Source organism: Motacilla alba, chromosome Z (genome assembly GCF_015832195.1).
Source record: "Motacilla alba alba isolate MOTALB_02 chromosome Z, Motacilla_alba_V1.0_pri, whole genome shotgun sequence".
Taxonomy (NCBI): Eukaryota; Metazoa; Chordata; class Aves; order Passeriformes; family Motacillidae; genus Motacilla; species Motacilla alba.
This window is the reverse complement of record NC_052046.1, coordinates 30,802,982-30,821,348: the sequence shown is the minus strand read 5'-3', so window position 1 is coordinate 30,821,348 and position 18,367 is coordinate 30,802,982. Positions and strand designations below refer to the sequence as shown.

The following is an 18,367-nucleotide window of genomic DNA, read 5'->3' as shown; positions in this document are numbered from 1 at the left end:
CCTGGCTGGGAAGTTACAAGGCATTTTTCATCAATTCAGAGGGATTATTTAAAGTATAAAATACCTGAGGGACTCCAAGCTTGGGAGAACAGAAAGCATTTTGTCTGAGCTTATTTCAGGGAAAATAATACATTTCCTCCACAGCTAAATGTGAATGCAGAAGGTTTTAACCTATAAAAGCACATAAACAAACCACATAACAAGAGAAGTTCAAAGATTGCTCATTTACTTAGAAACAGAAAGACATAACAGCAAAAACCTAGGGGATGGAGAGCTTTAAAAAGGTACGTTTTAAACAATGTTTAACCTAGTCCTAAAATACTTCAGCCCACATTCAGCTAAAAATTCAAGAAAGAGAAAAGTACTAATTCCTTTGAAAACTTCCATGAAACAGCCCTACTTGTATTCATAAATATATTGAATTAGCTCTTTGTTAAATTGAGACAGTCTTTCCTATTAGACCAATATTATGCATCAGAGAGGAATTAGCCACCCTTTTGTTTTATAAAACAGGCTATTTGCCAAATGCTATTCCATTTAGCAGGCTTAACTTTATTTCATCTTATGATTTTATTTGTCTTTTAAGTTTGGTTCAAATAAGCCTTAGGTGACCCAGATTTTTTTAAAATAGAATAGTCATTATTTGTACTGTAGAAATTACTTTCTTTTGTTTTTTGCAGCTCCATATGTGGTTCAGGACTCACGTGCATGATTTACGTGCACGCATAACTACTCCTAACACTGGCTTGAGTGTTCCCCCATCTTTGCAACTTGAGCTGCTGCAGTCAGTCACCTGATAAGCTGTTAGAAACCAGAGCAAAGAGGCCAGGGTGAGCAATGTTCTTTTGCAGACCACTCCCTGCAATGAGACAGCACATTGGAGGAAGAAGAGACTCAGCAGGGGAAGGTTTCCCCCCTACATTGTACCTTTTTATATCATCCTCTTAAATCTCTTCTTCTCCTTCCCCTGGATGGATGGTGTTGAGGGTTGACTGCTTGCAACCTGGCTGCAGCCCAGGACTCCAGGCAGTTTGGATCCTCTATAGCCTAAAGAAGAAACCCTGGTAAATGGTAAAATCCTTCTGGAGCACAAGTTCCTTTATGAAAATTAGATACGTTTACATTCACATTTACATTTACATGCCTGATTGATTCCCCCTCTCTTTTCAAATCTGAATTGAAAACACATGTTCTCACTCACTCAGATATTATTTACTGTTGTGCTTTACAACTGCATTGTTGGACAGTACCGAAATCTGTAATTGTAGTTTGCACAGTAGATTATAGATAAAATAAATTAGAAATGTATACGTCACCCTAGGGGACTATATTAAACATAAGCACATAAAATACTCTCCCAAATGTACTATACTGCCAGTTCTCCTGGGGTATTGTTGATCCTTGTCAGCAGCAACATCTTGGGCTCAGGAGTATATGTAGGTTTGGTGAGCACGTCACAGGGGTGCAAAAGGCTGGGCCCAGGCTTGAGAGGCAGCACCTGCTATGACCTGTCTGCAGGTAGAAGGATCATCTTCTGGTTTTCCACCAGAAGGACACTCTTGGGAACATACTCCCCATTCATCCTTATGCAGGACTGACCACAGCTAATCATGAACAGTGTGCTACACAGTTGAAGAGTAGCCAGATTAAACCTTCAGCAAGCCCAGGAGGTGAAATGTTATTAGGAAAAAAGGTGGGTTTTAACTAAAAATAAAGGCGCACTGGCTAGATATCCAGATACTCTGCCTCCCTTGAGGTTATACTTCATGAATATTCCAGTCTCACAGTAATTCAGGAGTGACATCTATGAAACTTCTATAAACATTTATTATATGACAGAAACCATATCTTCTCAATTCAACCTACAGAAGTTCAGATATATTTAACCCTCTGATACCCAGCAACAGAGTCCAATAGCCTAACATTAGATAATTAAAGAGTTTCTCTCCTTGTGATACCCAGTCACTTCATGATCCTTTTAACAGACTAACTCATAACAACAGCTTTTCAGTCAGGCAGATGCTATCCTATTATAGGGCCAGAGGACAGAGCCAGGAAGAAATTGGAAGGCAGGGTGCTGGTGGAGGGGGTGCTGGGGACAGGACACAGCCAAAACCTGCCACCGTATTTTCCAACTGATGACAAAATCTGCTGAGCTCGCAGAGGCTGGTGGGGCCCAGCAGGATGTGTTGCCCCGAGTGTGCATTAGCTAATTCAGACAGCGTAATTTGGCACACCTCTGCTGCCTTCAGCAGCACTCTGTCAACCTACACCCACTGAGCCTCTTGGACCTGAGTCTAAAAAGTATATATTTCACCCACCTTTGATAGTTCTGGTAACCAAATACTGTAAAGTGCATTGCTGGAACGAAATCTGCCCCAGCAGGACACCAAGTGGAAAACCTAAGATTTCTTTCTGTCTCTCTGATAACTACTCTCACTCACAAACACCATAACATACCAGCAAATGCTTTTTGCATACCTATGCATTTCTCTGAAGGACAGAAACCTTTTGCAATTCATTTCTATTGCTACTATTCATTATGCTGCTCAATTACATTAAGTGCCCTAATTACTTATTTACAAAGGGTTAGTAACACTGTACTTTTTACCTGACCTATATACTAAGCCTGGAGGCAGCAAAGAGTTTTCTGCATTCATCTCTTGCTAGAAGCAGCTTTCAATAGCCCTTTGTTTCCCACAAAGCATCAGGTCAGCAGAGTTTTAGAGGGAGGCATGACTATCAGTTGACAGTGAGCCCAGAGCCTGGGAGGCCTGGTGCTTTCCTGACTAATCTTGCTCTGACCTGTGTACATTTCTGGCGGTGAAGACAGGAAACCCTGGCCTGTGTTCTCAGCAAGGGCAGGCACAGACTGGGGAGTGTGACCTCTTCAAGGTATCCACAGAGGATAATAGGGTGTCGGGGTGCGGTGTTCCAGGGCCACCTCTGGTGGATGTTATCTGCTGGATAACACCAGAGCTGGGACACTGGAGACCCCACTAGCCCGGTGAACTGGCAGCTGGCCCCACAGCTTCACCTGTCCTTCTCTGTGCTTCTGTGGTTCTTCCATTCCCTGGTTTATAGAATCACAGAACAGGTAAGGTTGGAAGGGACCACAGCAGGTCATCTGCACAAGAAGGGTCATGCAAGAGCACGTGGCACAGGATTGTTTCTACACAGTTCTTTAGTATATCCAGCAAGGGAAATTCCACAGCCTCTCTGGGCAATGTGTTCCAGTGTGTGGTCACTTGCACAGTAAATTCTTCCCCATTTTCAGGCAGAACTTCCTGTGCATCAGTTTCTGCCCCTTGCCTCTCATCCTGCTGCTGGGCAGCATCGAGCAGAGCCTGGTCTATCCTCATGGCACCCTCCCTGCAGATACTTAGAGACACTGATGAGGTCCCCTCTCGGTTATCACATCTTGAGGCTGAACAGACTCAACTCTCTCGGCCTTTCCTGGTGAGAGATACACTCTAGAGCTTTGACCAACATAGCAGCTCTCTGCCGAACCTGCTCCAGGATCTCCACATCTCTCTTGGCACCAATCAAGACCTTCTTGCCTGTCCAAGAACACCAAGGGTAAACACCCTCATAAACACAAATCAGTTTGGATTCAAGGTCGTCCTATCTCCAGCTGAAATTTTCTTCTCTGACTAAAGAAGGAATTTGCCCAAATTTTTTTCATGTTTTCTAGTCTACTGTGCTACTCCCACTGTCCTCTTGTCTTTTATCAAGTAAGATAGCCTCTTTTTGAGATACAGTGTCCAAAATCGGACCCAGTAGTTTCAGGAACATTTTTTCTGTGTGAAGCAGAAAATGTGTCTCCTTGCCACCTTAGAGTCCCATCCATGTACTGTAGACAAGTGGGCTGTCACTTAATAGTGTGTTTGTGTACCACAGTCTGTTTCCATTTAAACTTATATATTCACCCCAATCGAGTTATATCTTATTTTTTTTCGGTCCATATCTCTACTGTCAGCATTATGTGGAATGCTAATCCAGACTTTCAACCTCCTTGCAGCAGCACTGATAAGCCTGATCCCTACTCCAGTATTCAGGTAATCAGTGAATTACTTAATAATCCCAGTGCTCATGGGTGCTGAAGATGTGGTTTGACAGATGTGAGGCTGCTGCTGCTGTTGCTGCTCTATGTCCCCAAACCCACCCAGCAGCAAGGCTGAGCTTCTATTCTCAACACACAGAGTGTTCATCCAAATGGGAAGCATGCATGTGGCCGGGTTGTGGTTCTCCTCTCCCTCAGTAAGTGGCCTTAGGCAGTCTCTGCTGTATCTGGTCCTGGATCCCCAGCCTCTCTGGCTGCCTTACAAGCCCTACCCCTACTTCAGCTCCTATTCAGAGCTTCTCATGAACAAACACACACACACAAGTCCCCAAGGAAAACTGCACACAGTGTGTCCTTCCCAGGTGCAAGGATCCTAGTTGGGCAGGTGATCTCTTGACCATGATCTGACTCACACAGCTGGCACTGAAAGCACACACATGCACATGCATGAAGAGTCAATCAACTGTGAAAAGTACACTTGCCATTCCTGTTCACATACATCTGTCCCCTTTTATCCCTTATCCCCTATTTTTCTGGACTTGCTCCTTCTCAATCATCCCTGATCCCTCTTCCTCTGTCTCTGATTCTTCCTCAGTCATAAAGCCTAATCATCCCCACAGCTACACTGTGAACATCCCAGAGTAGTGTTGAACAATCTCTAGGTGCCATTTTCCAGCATTCCATCAGCTCTGGGTAGTGACTCCTGAAGGCTGTGGAGTGCTGCATGGATCCTCTCCCACCTACTCCACAGGGTCTCACCTTGTACCCTGGATCAATTTCTTATTTTTGTGACTATCATTTCATACATTCCTCAGCAGACCACAATTTTAGCTTGCTAAAGACAACTTCTAGGTGAACTAGCAGAGAACATATGCACTGAGAGAGTCTTCTGAAAGGAATATGATACAGGCGCACTCCTCAGATCAAACTATGAGCGCTGCTCTGCCAAAGCCAGGGTAGTTTTGACCTTTCCCTCACCAGAAACAAAATTTACTCATTAGCTGCTCGTATTGTGGCTGAAGCCTCATGGGCCCACACACATCCCCAGGGAGAGCCAAATAAGAGAACAGACATTCCTACAGCAAGAGTCTCCTGTGCAGGAGTTGGTACAAGGCACAGGCAGAGCATCCAGAAACAAACAGAAGTTCCTGCCAGGCTTGATTTTTTTGAGGCTGTCACACCAGGAAAGTCACTCTTTCTACCTTGGGGACAGCTCCTGTGGTCAAGCAATGCCATGACAGGGTATGGATGTTCACACACATACATGGGGAACTGCCAAAGCCATCCTAGGTACCACGCTCAGGGTACCTACATTCCTCCCTCCTGAAAGCTGATAATGTGAAGGTGAGTAAGCAAAAGCCACAGAGAGGGGATATGGGCACTTGCTGCTGCATCACAGTATGCATTTGGCAGCACTTGCTGGAAGAGAGCTCACTGTCCAATTACTTTCACATCATCTTTAAATCAGGCTACATGAAAAGAGAAACATTTAATCACAACCTTCAGAATAGATGGGATAGTTTATTCTTTTGAAGACATAGGTAAAGACACAAAGGAAAACCATGCTTAAGATTCAGCTAGTAAAAATATGTGAGGTCTCTGTGTTTCTCCCTCCCTTCTGGCCTTCCTCCAGGGCTGTCTGGAGAGCACCCAAGCTTAGTAAAACACAGGAACCCCTACAGTCAATCTCTTCCAAGGGAGTCCAACCTTCCCTTAGATACAACTGTGCCTCTTTTCTTCCTCCCTGTGATGTGTTCCTGAGGTAGTCCTGCTACCCTCTAATCAAAACAAATATTTTTCAGCTCCTCAGAGGAACAAATAAGGTTTTTCAAGGCCAAGAACTGTCTTGTGGACTTGGTCAGTTAATCAGCTACTCATTTAGTTAAAGATGAGGGCACATCCTGATCCCCAAAGCATTCACCTCTGCAAATGTGTTGCCTCTCCGCACTTGCACCTAAAGTTTGAAACTAGTCCATATGTCCATATGTTGATGCACTCAAACTTCAGTATCCGTGTGGGATAGATGCATACAGCCCAGTCTTGTAGCCAGTCACAGCAGCAGTCACCCACTTGACAGTGTCCGTTTACCTTCCTGCAGCAGCTTCAAGAGCTGGAAAGCCCCTTTCTTGCAGCTTCACTGGGTAAAATTTGGAGGACAGAGCCAAAATTGCTGGAGGAGAGGAACTAAAGGCAGCAGAAAGATCATCCTTCACACACATGGTGAGAGCGCTGGCTGCAGTTCTCGCATCTCTGTAAATATTGCTCTCAACAGAAAGTCAGTTTATTTCCACAAGATTAGTCTGTTTTGATGTTATTACTCAGCATGTGGCAGGTGAACTGAGAGTACAGATCCTCCTGTGATGTGTTTGTAACCTTCTCTAGAACAATAACACATGTTAATGGGAGGGTAGAAGTGGGAGTGTGGAAAAAATTGGCATGAAGTGTGACACCTAAAAATCACAAAAATATTAAGATATGTCAGAAATTGTGGTGCTAATTTTAACAAAAATTTACTGAAACTGCCATTATTTCATTATGTGGTTTTGTGCTGCAAAGAGGATTTGATTGGAAAAAGAATTACTTAGAGATGTATTTACATCCTGTAAACAGAGTGAAGCAGATTAAGACCTATCCAAAGAGTAACACATTTAAATGAAAAGACACCTTCTTCATTATACATCCATGCTTACCAAAGTGAACATCACCAGCTAGCAAAATCCTTTAAATTGCATACATTTTGCTTGCTGAAAATAAATCCATGTTGATGGACACAATGACATACACCTAATGTATCACATAACCAGTTTAGTATAAAAAATAAGTCTCAACAGAATTCTAATTCATACATGATGCTACAGAAAATGCTAATTTGAGAAATGTCTGATACCAGATTACAACATACTTAAAGGGTCTTTTCCTTCATCGTGCACTAGAGATGTGGAAAATTCAGAGCAAACTGACAACATGTTTGGTTTATTTTTCAGAAATCTCTAGAACTCTGTCATCTTATTACGATTAACTCTCAATTCAGAAAGAGATTAGTATGGTGTGTGAGGATAGAATTGGATGCCATGTCTGACTACCACGTGACATGAGAGAGACCATTTCGTACATCCATTTGAGGTATTCCAGTTTCATTCCTCTATTGTGACAGGGGAGCACAGAAAAATTATCATAGCATAATTATCATGGTGGGTTATCTTGTTTTGTACCACCAGCAAAGCGAAAAAGAAATTAGAAATATTTTTGCCTTCTCATCATCAACAATGACAGCTTAGGGAAAAGAGGAGCAGCTCCTCCGAAAGCTCTGTACACCATTACTCCATTGTGTTGGTAGGCTCACATATGCACAGTTTCAGGGCTCACTCATGCCTCGTGCAACACTCTTACATCCTTGAATAATTTAGAAAAATAGACACATTTGGTTTTCTCTGCAATTATTCAGTGCTGATGTTATCCCTTCCAGAAATCTCAGAAATGTTGGCAATGCATACTGGGAGTTCAGGTGATGCAGGAATTTTTAAATAAAGGAATTGGCCCAAAGAAGTCTCTCATACCTTCTTTACACAAATTGCCTGCATCCTTCATGGGTGGAAAACACCCTGGATATGTATCATAAAGGAGCTAACAGATTTAGCTGGCCTGACTGGCACTGAGATGGCAAATCATCAAAGGTCTTGACAGCATAACAGAGGTCATTAAGAGATGGAAGAAACAGAAAGAAAACTATTTTCCAGCCTGTACACCATAAGCAACCATTTTCCTCAGAGCAGGCAGATAGCTCAGCCTTACCTGTTTTCATTTTACATGACAGAAACAAAGCACAGCAGCAAGAATTTCTGGTTGCTGGAGCACTGGGAGGACAAGCTGGGCAAAAAGGAAGTGCAGGGCATTGCTTCTGTCTCCCTTGAGCTTCCTATACTCTAATGTTACAGTGATTCACGTACTGTGCTGCTGCTGTGGGAAGGATTGCTATTGATCTCCAGCTCACATGCGAAAATCCATATTATTATTTTGTTGGGTGTCTCCAGGGAGGGAAGTGGCACCAGATGGTAAGGGGGAAGCAGCTTTCTGAAAATCAAAGGTGACAATTTTGCATGACTAAAATGCTTAGTGAGATTTCTAGCCTTCACCTCTCTCACAAATGCAGACTATTCCAATTGCTGGACTGGAGTCTTGTGGGCAAAATGAACCCAGAGATCTGTGGGTGACAGCTTCTGGCTCCTGCCTGAATGAGGGGAAACAAAGCAAGCCTGTGGCCTCCATCAGCTCTCTGCACTGAAATGATTTGAGGAAATTCCTCCCCTGGGGGCGATAGTGCACAATTAGCTTGGAATCTCTGGGATTTGGTCCAGTGGAATTGATTCCCAATAGACCCCATCACTCATCAGTGCTGGGCGGTGCAGGCAGAGGGAGTCCGGCCAATAATGCACATGCAGGGATCTCTCCCTACACATTCATTCCCCTCCCTGCCCATTCCTGCACACACCTTGGTAAGAATTGTGTACATTTGAAACCAGCTCTGCTGCATGTTGAGCAGCACAAGGGATTTAAACATTTCCTTTCCATTCAAGGGCAGTAACAAATTTATATGACCTGTCGGTCAGCAACTGAGCATGGCCTGGAGGAGCCGCTCACTCCTGACCACCTCAACAAGAATGCTCCAAAACTCCTCCTGATCACCCACACCCCTCCATCCAGACTTGGCCATGCTGTGGAATGATTCCTGGCCCTGCTCCATCCCCACCTCCTATGTGGACATCACTACTTCCCACCAGCTAAGATGGTTGAGGGTCATTGTCACCTTCCTCCAGTGGACCAGCCCTGTCTCTGCCCCTGTCCTGCACACTGCATCCATCACCTGCAACATTGCCCTGTGCCCCTCCAGCTGGGAAGCACTTGACACAGAGTGGTCACTCCACCCCTGCCTCAGTTGCTGCACTCACAGAGAGATAATGACCCTACCTTTTCTTCCAGAAAAAGACTTTGGAAACATAATTCTGAAGAGGTGTCCCTTAGCAGCAGAAATGTGCCTACTTTTGCTTTGCTGCCCACCTGCTTGTATATCCTCCCACTTCATAAAATATGGAACTGTGACTGCATTGGTGCCTGTCATGATTATGTGATCACACTAACTACCTAATAAATGTATTTCTTCACATAACAGCTAAGCAGATGCTTCACACCCCAGCAAGCATTCAGCAGAGAAGAGGATCTTGACATCAACACAGATTAAAACCAGAGTACCATGGAAAAACCTCTCACAATTTGTGCAACTCAGCCAGTTTCAATAGAAACTATCTCTGGCCCATAAGATAGAGAGAATTTGTGAAATTATTAGCAGAGACAAGGGAGAGGAGGCACAAAATAAAAAAGAAAGATGAACAAACACCAGTGATGACTAAACTGGGCAGGAGAGCTGAGACACAGCACAGATGTGTTTTCAAGGGCGCTGAGTGTACTCCAGCAGCAGTCCTTGCCTTTTCTCACAACAAGCTGCTATCTGCAGGGAAAAACATAACACAACAAAGTAGGCATAAGTGTACAGCTCCTATTCAGTGCCAAAGCTGGTTATCAGCAAGGAGGCCCCATATCCCACTGAGTACTTGTAAATTTACTGTCGGCTTTTTGTGATGTGCAGATAGGTTCATTGTGTGTTTATCTCTGTGGTAAAGACTGCCAGGGATTTGGGGGCTTTATGGTATTGGCTAAGGCCACGAAAATAAAATAAGAATAAGGGCTTGGGACTGAAAATATTAACACTTTATTAGCCAGGGGGACCACTTTGTCTTCCTGAGTAGGTTCTGGTGCAGAAGAAAAGGAACATGATCCATTAGGAGGAATTAATTTAAGTAATGCAGCCACAGGCCTGAACCTGGGAGGACATGATGGGGACCTGGATGCTTCCCAGCCAGGATGGTGAGATGTGTTCACACATGCCATTGGCAGTGGCTGTGCAATGGATAGGATCAGTGCCACAGTGATCCAAACCTGCTGCAGATGCAGCCTCCTCACTGTCCAAGCATGACAATTCCTTAGTCTGAAAGCATTAGAGGTAATAAATGAGGGACAGAGCATTAAATGCTTCAAAACTCATCCTTAAGACCCAATGGTTCATAGGAGACCTACAACCTTCTCTGTTCCTTCCCTCATTCAGGAGCACTGAGGGAGCCAGCAGTGAGGTGAAGCTCCGAAACCCCTTATACCACACCAGGACTGGGGAGTCCCTGAGCCCCTGAGCCAGCCTGCCTTCTCCAGGGTGCCCAGCCACCCTGTAGCTGCTACCATCTCCCCCTCAGAGCATGGGGAAATGCTGAACTAGGACCTAGGGGAATTAGTGGAAGAGATGACATGCAGACAAGGACACAGCAGTATAATCTTCAAAATGGAAAATGGACTTTGCTGAGCTTCAGAAGGAGTGTTTGCATATAATTTAGCAGGAAAGAGGAGAAAACATTGAAATATATTCTTCCAACAAGCAAACCCCAGGTTATCAACAGCCTCTGGAAAATCAAAACATCCACAGTTTTTCCTCTCAGAGTAGTAATTTAATTAAATAGATAGATAGATAGATAGATAGATAGATAGATAGATAGATAGATAGATGACATCCTAACAAAAGTATATATGTTAAAATACAATGGAGAATATCATGTGATGTGGACAGCTGCAAATGGTATGATCCCACAGGCCTCTTAAGGAGGATATGCACCAAAGTTGAGGGAGGGTTGTAAAAACAGGCTCTTTGTACAAATATTCCTTTATCTGCATACTCTTTCCTAGGAAAAGAAGTACCATTCAAAAGAGGAAAGCTCAAAGAAATCTATCTCAGTTATTAAAGACACTGTCTTTAATGTCTAGATTTGCATTTCATTTCAGCATTTTTGTAGTACCAGCATAAGATTTTTGATAATACAATTTTGTGTTAAAGGAATGACAGCTCTCTCTGAAAACACCTCCCTGAGAAGCATCTGGACACTGGAAAAAAAAATACAAAAAAAGGCAGGAAAAAATGATTTTCCTATTGATCTGAAGTTAATGATCTGCCACAGGGAGTTACAACTTTTCAGGTGCCTGCAGTCACATGCAGCAGCTCTACCTGGATCCTTAATCAATTGTAATTCTGGATCCTTAATCAATTGGGAAAATGTTATCTGCCAGCCACAGAAAATGAATGTAAAACTACTAAGCATGTGTAAAATCTAGCTGCTAAACAAAATAAAAATGCCTAGCAGAAGAAACTGAAAATTTGGGTGAATTGGAAGACTGACATCTCAGAATTACAAAGCACTGTACAGGGAATGTGGGGTGAGGGCTGTGCTTTAGCACGTGGGAGGCAGCAGGATGGTTTGGACAATGGGGCAGAGCCATCCACAGCTCGGTAACAGGCTGTGGGGGGCACCTAATGCAACTCTGACCATGCCAAGCCCTACAGTCTTCAAATAGGGAATGAACACTTCCAGCTCTCACCAGGAAAATCTGATGCAGATAATCTCTTTGGGGACTGTCTCCTTGAAAGCAAAAAATTATCAGTCCTGCCACTCCAGTGGAAGGTTTACAACCCATTTACAAACCTTTTCTGCTCTAAGGAAGGAAAACAGCACATAAAGGCTGACTTGCTAAAACAATCCTTATCAGTGGTGTAGAAAGTGATAAATACAGGCAAGTGGAATCTAACCACTCATGATTGGGGCAAGCAAGACATTTTCCTATTCTTTTTTCAAATTTCCCAAGAAGGGACATTTGCCAGCAGGCCCCAGCTCCCTGCAAGTCAGCCTGCAGGAAAATGGAGCAGCCACATCTTCCCCAGCAGTGCTAGAATCAGCGCAGGTCCCCTGGGATCACTCTCCAGCCTGTTTGCAGTTTGATCCCACTTAACTCAAGCAAAAATCAGAATATTTTGTTGCTAAACAGAAGACTGAAGGCTGTTATGCAAATCATTCTTATCCTAATGCACAGGCAAATGACTGAATTAGAGCAATAGGATTAGATGCTAAATTGTCAATACAATAGCTCAATTTAGAATGTAGTAATTTTTTTTTTAAAAGCTGACAGTGGAGGTTTTTGGTCTACCAGTCAAACATTTCAAGGAGTGACATCTTCTCTTTCTGTGGAAAATTCCCCTAGAGAAGGATAATGGACTAATTAAAGCAATTAAGGGTGAAGGCATCAGGAGCTTCTCTACAAATCACAGGAAAAAAGTCGCCAGGGCTCTAAGCCCTCTGCTTCCCTGAGCCCACTTTGCCTGCAGCGTGAGTGGAGCCACACTCAGGCCTCCTCTCCCTGCTGGGTCCCATCTTCCCCCAGCAGGGTGGATGGAGCTGTCACCTCCTGTCTTGCAAGAAGATGCCAGCCCCAGGCTCTATGCCATGCCGGGGGGGGGAGGGGGTGGGGGGGGGGGGGGCAGTGCAGTCCTTCCCCATGCAAGAGGCATCTGTGGCACTTCGGTCTGCAGGTCCAGTGAGGAGCCCTCTCTCACTCTTCTAGCCCTACAGAGAAAACAAAAACATTTTTCTGTGGTGTTACAATCTTAGGACCATAAAACCTGTGCTTCTGCCCAGCTCATCACATAGTCCTTTCTTCCCTTTCTGTTCTCCCTGGCTGCAGAGCAAGCCCAGCCTGCCTGTTTCACCTTCAAGCAAAGGAAGATCAGTCAAACTGCCTGATTGTTAAAGTACAGTACAAGTAGCACTAAGCTCTGATATGGCAATTTTTGTCTGAGACAATTTAGCTTTTGAACTCTGGATGCAGTTAATTGCTAGCTAGGCAGACATTTGTGGAGGAATAAACAATCACAAGCAATTTCAGAAGCGAGATGCTTGATGCTTAATCTTGCACCTGTCCTAAGAGCTGAAATGAGCTTTTCTTAGTCTGGATCATGCTGCACAGAGCTGCAGATCAGCCAAAGGCAGAACATTGCAAATGTCAAATAGATGCAAATCTACTGCCTTCCCACATGATGAAAAGAGAAAGTCACCATAATAAAAACAATAAGGTGTTCCATTCAATATATTCGCATTAAAAGCATTCTTCATGTCTTGAAAATAAAGCAATAAATCATACACAGAATACTTGGGAAAAACAGCTACATTCATTGTTCATTTTGGTCTTTATTTTTTCTTCTTGTGAGCAACTCTAGGACAGCAGAGAGCCAAGTCCTACTCCTCCAGGGGAAAAAAAAAACCAACAATGTTATTATCAGACAGGGAAGGGAGTAAGATAAGAGAGGACAACTTTGAGTATACCTAAGCAACATTCAAATACCAGCACATAAAACAAGTCCTGGCAAAAAAACCCCTTGACTAGCAGCTGGCTAGGTGTGTCTCACCTGTGACTGCCCAGCTACAAATATAAGCTGTGACACACATCCTACTACCCACCACCAACTTGCTTCCATTCTCCTGGGTGTAATAACTCATCTCAAACCCTTGAAAGCCTGGTAACTTGGGATTGCCTTGAGAAATGTCATACCAAAGTTCCATTTAGCCCAAAAAACAGAGCCATGCAAGGCTTGCAGTGTGGGTTTCACAGGGACTGTGTGAAATAGGGCAAGTGCCTCTGCCTTGCTCCTGTGCTGCTGCCAGTCTGGGACACAGCTGTGTCAGAAGGTGTAGCCACGCTGCCCAGTTTAACTTGCTCCCCACAGTCTTCTTCTTTCAGATTACCTGCTCTCCCACATCCTACTGGTACTCCGGCATCCCAAATATGCAGTAGCAAAAGTGCAATTCTGCACCACAGGAAAGGGTACTTCTCTGCCTCCGCTCCAAATTCAACAGCCAGCTTGCCCACTGAGCAGCGCTTGGATGCTTTTAGCAAACATTCCACAATGACTCAAGATGTCTTTCACTTTTTCCTGAGCTAAGAGATCATGATTTTATATAAGTAGTCACTTTTCCCCTAACACAGAATTTTGTTTTAGTGCAGTGAATAATTTCAGCAGTTTTTCAGAGCCAAGACTAGTTTTGGTTATCCTGAATAATATTTCGTAAGTTGTAAACATTGTCACTATTTGCTTGCACCACCTTCTCCAGGCCTCTTAGGAAGATGCTGAACACCAGACCCAGGTCTTGTGTCTATTGGACCTCCTCTTGATGTATGAGGTGCCTGTTTCTTCCAACCCTCCCTTTTCTGGGGGTTGGCCCATAAGTAACCTTTCCTGTTCCCTGTTCCATAGTAAGTGTCATTTGTTACCAGTCATTGCTTCCCTAAGGTTCTGTTGAAAGCTACATAGCCTAAACAAGCACTATATGTATGCTGATTGTACCCTTCTGAGAGCTCTTGTGGCTTTCAAGCCTGATCTTCCTCTCCATACCCATGTTTCTTCTCAAACCTCCAACCAAATCTGACCACTGAAAATGAAATCTCTGACTGACCTTTACTTCCCAGGATCACTCCTGAAGCCCTGTTCAAAACTTGGCATCATGCTCCCGCTTGCATCCCTCTAAACCCAGAGCTGATAGTAGTGCCAGATCACACATAGTTAGCAATTCAGAAAATTCTTATTTGTGGTGTGTGTTTTTTCAGGACTCCTGAGTAAACACCATCTGGTGCTGAGAATTTGTTAATGTTTAGTTTATCAATTTGTCCTAACATGCTTTTTCCCACCACCTCCATTTGAGGTGGTTCCTCTGACTCCCTCCCCATTCATGGCGTCACCATCACAGTGAATGCCAATGCATGCAAAAAAATTTGTTCAGCTTTTTCACAATGCCATTGCTGTCTGCCAGTCGATCTTTTTACACAGGGGTTTATCGGCCCCAGTAGCTCCCCATCATTTCTATGAATCATGGACAGGTGCTGCACAGACAAACTGATCACATTAGTATTTATAAATCAGATAAACTTCAAATGCATCTATAATTCAAATACATGCTGCTAAGTTTACTATGAAAATTTCAGATGGAAAACACCAAATGTGATCTTGGTACACATCCAAATATAAATGTGAATTCTTTTGAGTATTTCCCAAATAGGTACAATTTTTTATCTTAGGGATCTTCCAAAACTAACTGCTACACAAGCACACTGTGTAGCCTCCAGTCACGTCAAACATTTGTTACAAACGGAGATGAATGAAGCCGGGAACAGCATCTTTCTTTGTGTTAAATGCTCCATTGAATCCCTGAAAGTACTCTACTGGAGAGAGAGAAACCAAATACAAGATGACCCTCGCCTGACCAGAACAGTGCTTTTGAAGCCCCTCTCCATGTAGAGAGTTGTTAAGAAGAGTTATGTGAAGTTGTTCATGAAAATTCATAACTAGTGTTTCAACAATGGAAGGTAAAATATTTATTAAAAGCAGTGGATTGAAGAGAAAAGCCTTGCAATCAGTTTACCATACATAAAATAAGCAATAAAAGTGACTGTTTAACATTTACTTAACAATCCCAGCTGAAGCCCTTAGAAAAAGTGAAGCTGGCGATAAGGGGTAGCAGCTTCTACAGCACTGAAAGACAAGAGAGCACCTTCAGTGCAAGTGAGAGGGAGATGAGGAGAATAATTTATAAGGGCAATGATTAATCTTTCATTTTATGTGGGAACAGACTTGGGCATTTGATTAAATATTCAAGGTAGAAGAACAACATCTAATAACACAAAACCTTGTTTTGCAACAGCTTCCAAGGTCTCACTTTTCCTTCTGTGAAAGTGGTTTGAATTTTAGATTATTGAGGCTTTGATTTTGGGTTTGGTTTTTCTTTGTTGGCTTTTTAAATTTTTCCTGAATTAAAGATGACATAAATACATTTGAGTGTAGAGGTGTGGAAAGGACAAAGAGTTTTATTTGGTTACTAGCATTGTTTTTTCATCTTCTGCTCTTCACCTGATCCTGGAGGTAAGGAAAGCAATCAAAACAATGAGGAACATGCTCTTGGTCTTACAGCAAATTTGCCTCTTGTAACAGGCAAATTAATTGGGGTGCTGTTCAGAGCTGAAATATATCACTGTGTATTCATCAGCACTGGGCATGGTGACACATGAAGAACATTACTCACATGGACACAGTAAGGATAATAAACCAGTAACACATGTCTGGGAACAAAAAAGCAACACTTTCAAGCTCATCTGTCAGACTTCTCATGTATTTGAGGTGAGGAGATGGGGGAAGGAAACCAGGGGAACCTGAAATAGCATAGTGTCATGTGGGAAGGTAATATCATCACAGAGCTCTGAGCAGCAGAGACGGATATTTAAAATTCTTTTTCATTAAAGAACATTTTTAGATGCTTGGCTATTGCCCTTCTTCTTTCTCTTTTCTGGGTATCATTTTAATGAATATGTATATTCCTGAATATTTTATTTATATATGTTCCCTCCTTCTTCATCGAAATTCTACCTTGTTACCAAGTGACAAGGCTGTGCTGTTGCTATGTTTTTTCCTCAATAATCCTGCTCATTTGATGCTGCCATTCTTCTCCCTGTACAAGCAGGCCTCAGCCAACAATGGGGAGAAACAGCTGGCTTTGTCTCAAGGTCCCAGATTTTACTGCTGTGGGTAATGGCACAAGTTATGCTGAGTTCATAGAGGAGTGTTCCTCTGAAACTTTCTTACTATTGCTACAGCACAAGCTGCAGCCTCCTGGAGTTCCACTCTGCCAAAGGCAACCGAACAAACCAAACCAAAGAGCTGAGTGATCTGCTAGACTGCTAGACCTTGCTCACAAGTACATCCATGCGTAGGCACTCAGCAGCTTGAGTCGTGCAATCCTGCTTGAATTCAGACATCCCACCAGAGCCCACCTGAGGTCTCACACAGAGAATTCAAACAAACAAAGAAGTTACTCATCCACAAACAACCCAGTTACAGATATCTATTGTGCTGGAAAAACAAGTGTATATTGATAGGGGCGTTTGCCCTCTGTGTAGTAATGCAGTAATGTATGGTAGGAGCAGTGATGCCAGCTGGGCAGCACTCCGTACTGACTCCACCTCACTGCCCAGCCCAGTGCATGCTCAGGGAAAGATTACGTCAGTGACATGGACCTCCTGAGGGGTAAATCCAGCCCCTTTGGTGACGCAGGGATGCTGGGACCACGGGGCTCTCTGCAAGGGAAGGCAAACTTCAGAGAATGTGCATTTAAAGGCCAGAGAGACCATGACTAAATATAGTGTGATCTTCCAAACACCCTGGGAATATTGCTTCACCCACCAATTCCTGCTCCAAATCTATTTGGATGTTTTCAAATTATGTTGACCTTGATACTATATTGCAATCTGACTACAACATCAAAATGTAGTTCCGCATTTATAAAAGCTTACACTGTAGTATTAATCAGTTTATTTTTTACAAAATTCGTTCACACTTCTTTCTCACACATATCAAATTTTAGTTAACAACAACCAATGGTTTAATTTAAAATATAAAAAAAATCCTGTGTTATGCAACTACAACTAGGGAAATATTAATAAAAAAAAACAACCAGAAAATAGGCCCACTTGTTTTCTCACCTGCTGTGATTTGAAAAGCAGATGAATCAAAGTTTTTTTACAATTGCTTTGTCAGCCAGGCTCCTGATCTGAGCCAGTTTTTCCAGTTGATTTGCAGACCTCTTGAAATGGGTGTTTCTAATCCTGTTGTAAGCACAGACATGACAGATACCATCCTGGCAGATACCTCTCGAGCTACAACGTCCATCGCAGCTGCGAGAGACGTGCTGGGGCAAGGCTCATCTCCCTCATCCCACTGCATAATCCCAGGTTTTCACACAGTATACTTTTGTATTTGAGCCCAACACTCTGTTCACTGAAAGACCAGACCTCATTTTCCCAAGCTCTCTGCATTGCTGTTATTTTTCTACCCCTGATGAAGGCTGGTTTGCCGCTAGTTACCCTTCCCTCTCTTGTCCCACTCCTCAGTCCCCTCACCAAGAACCACTGCATCAGAGCTTTCAGGCCCTAATTGCTTTATTTTAGCATGGTTATCAATTAATTTAAGTAGGAAAAATAGGGAGCAAAAATTCACTGATGCAGACATAGAAATTTCCAGTGTGGAAACAACAAACTCGCCTTGTTTCCCCTTGAAGTAGGATCCTTGGCATCTTCAATTTTAAACAAATATATCTCATGCTGAGCGGATAGTCAGCTTGAAATCTGAACTGGTGTCAAGAGGCTCAATGGCAATAAGTGGCACATTTTCCTCAGCTTCCTTCAAAAAAGTAATTGTTTTTGGTTTGAGAACTCTAAACTTAATTTGGCTGCTTATCCAATGAGATATCACTCATGCAAAGGTTTGTTTCTGCTTGAAAACCACATTGCATATAGGTACTTATGAATGAAGCAGCCGTGGAGCATGGTCAATATAGTACT

At 43.1% G+C, this 18,367-nt stretch overlaps 1 protein-coding gene across 1 annotated transcript in view; it reads right to left on the bottom strand.

The window, feature by feature from the left end:
* Window positions 1-921: 921 nt before the first annotated feature.
* Window positions 922-18,367, bottom strand: part of COMMD10 (COMM domain containing 10) — a 150,014-nt gene continuing 132,568 nt past the window's right edge. The window contains exon 6 of the mRNA XM_038123862.1: window positions 922-1,047. Coding sequence (XP_037979790.1) covers window positions 937-1,047 — 111 coding nt within the window. The 3' untranslated portion in view covers window positions 922-936. The remainder of the gene's footprint in view (window positions 1,048-18,367) is intronic.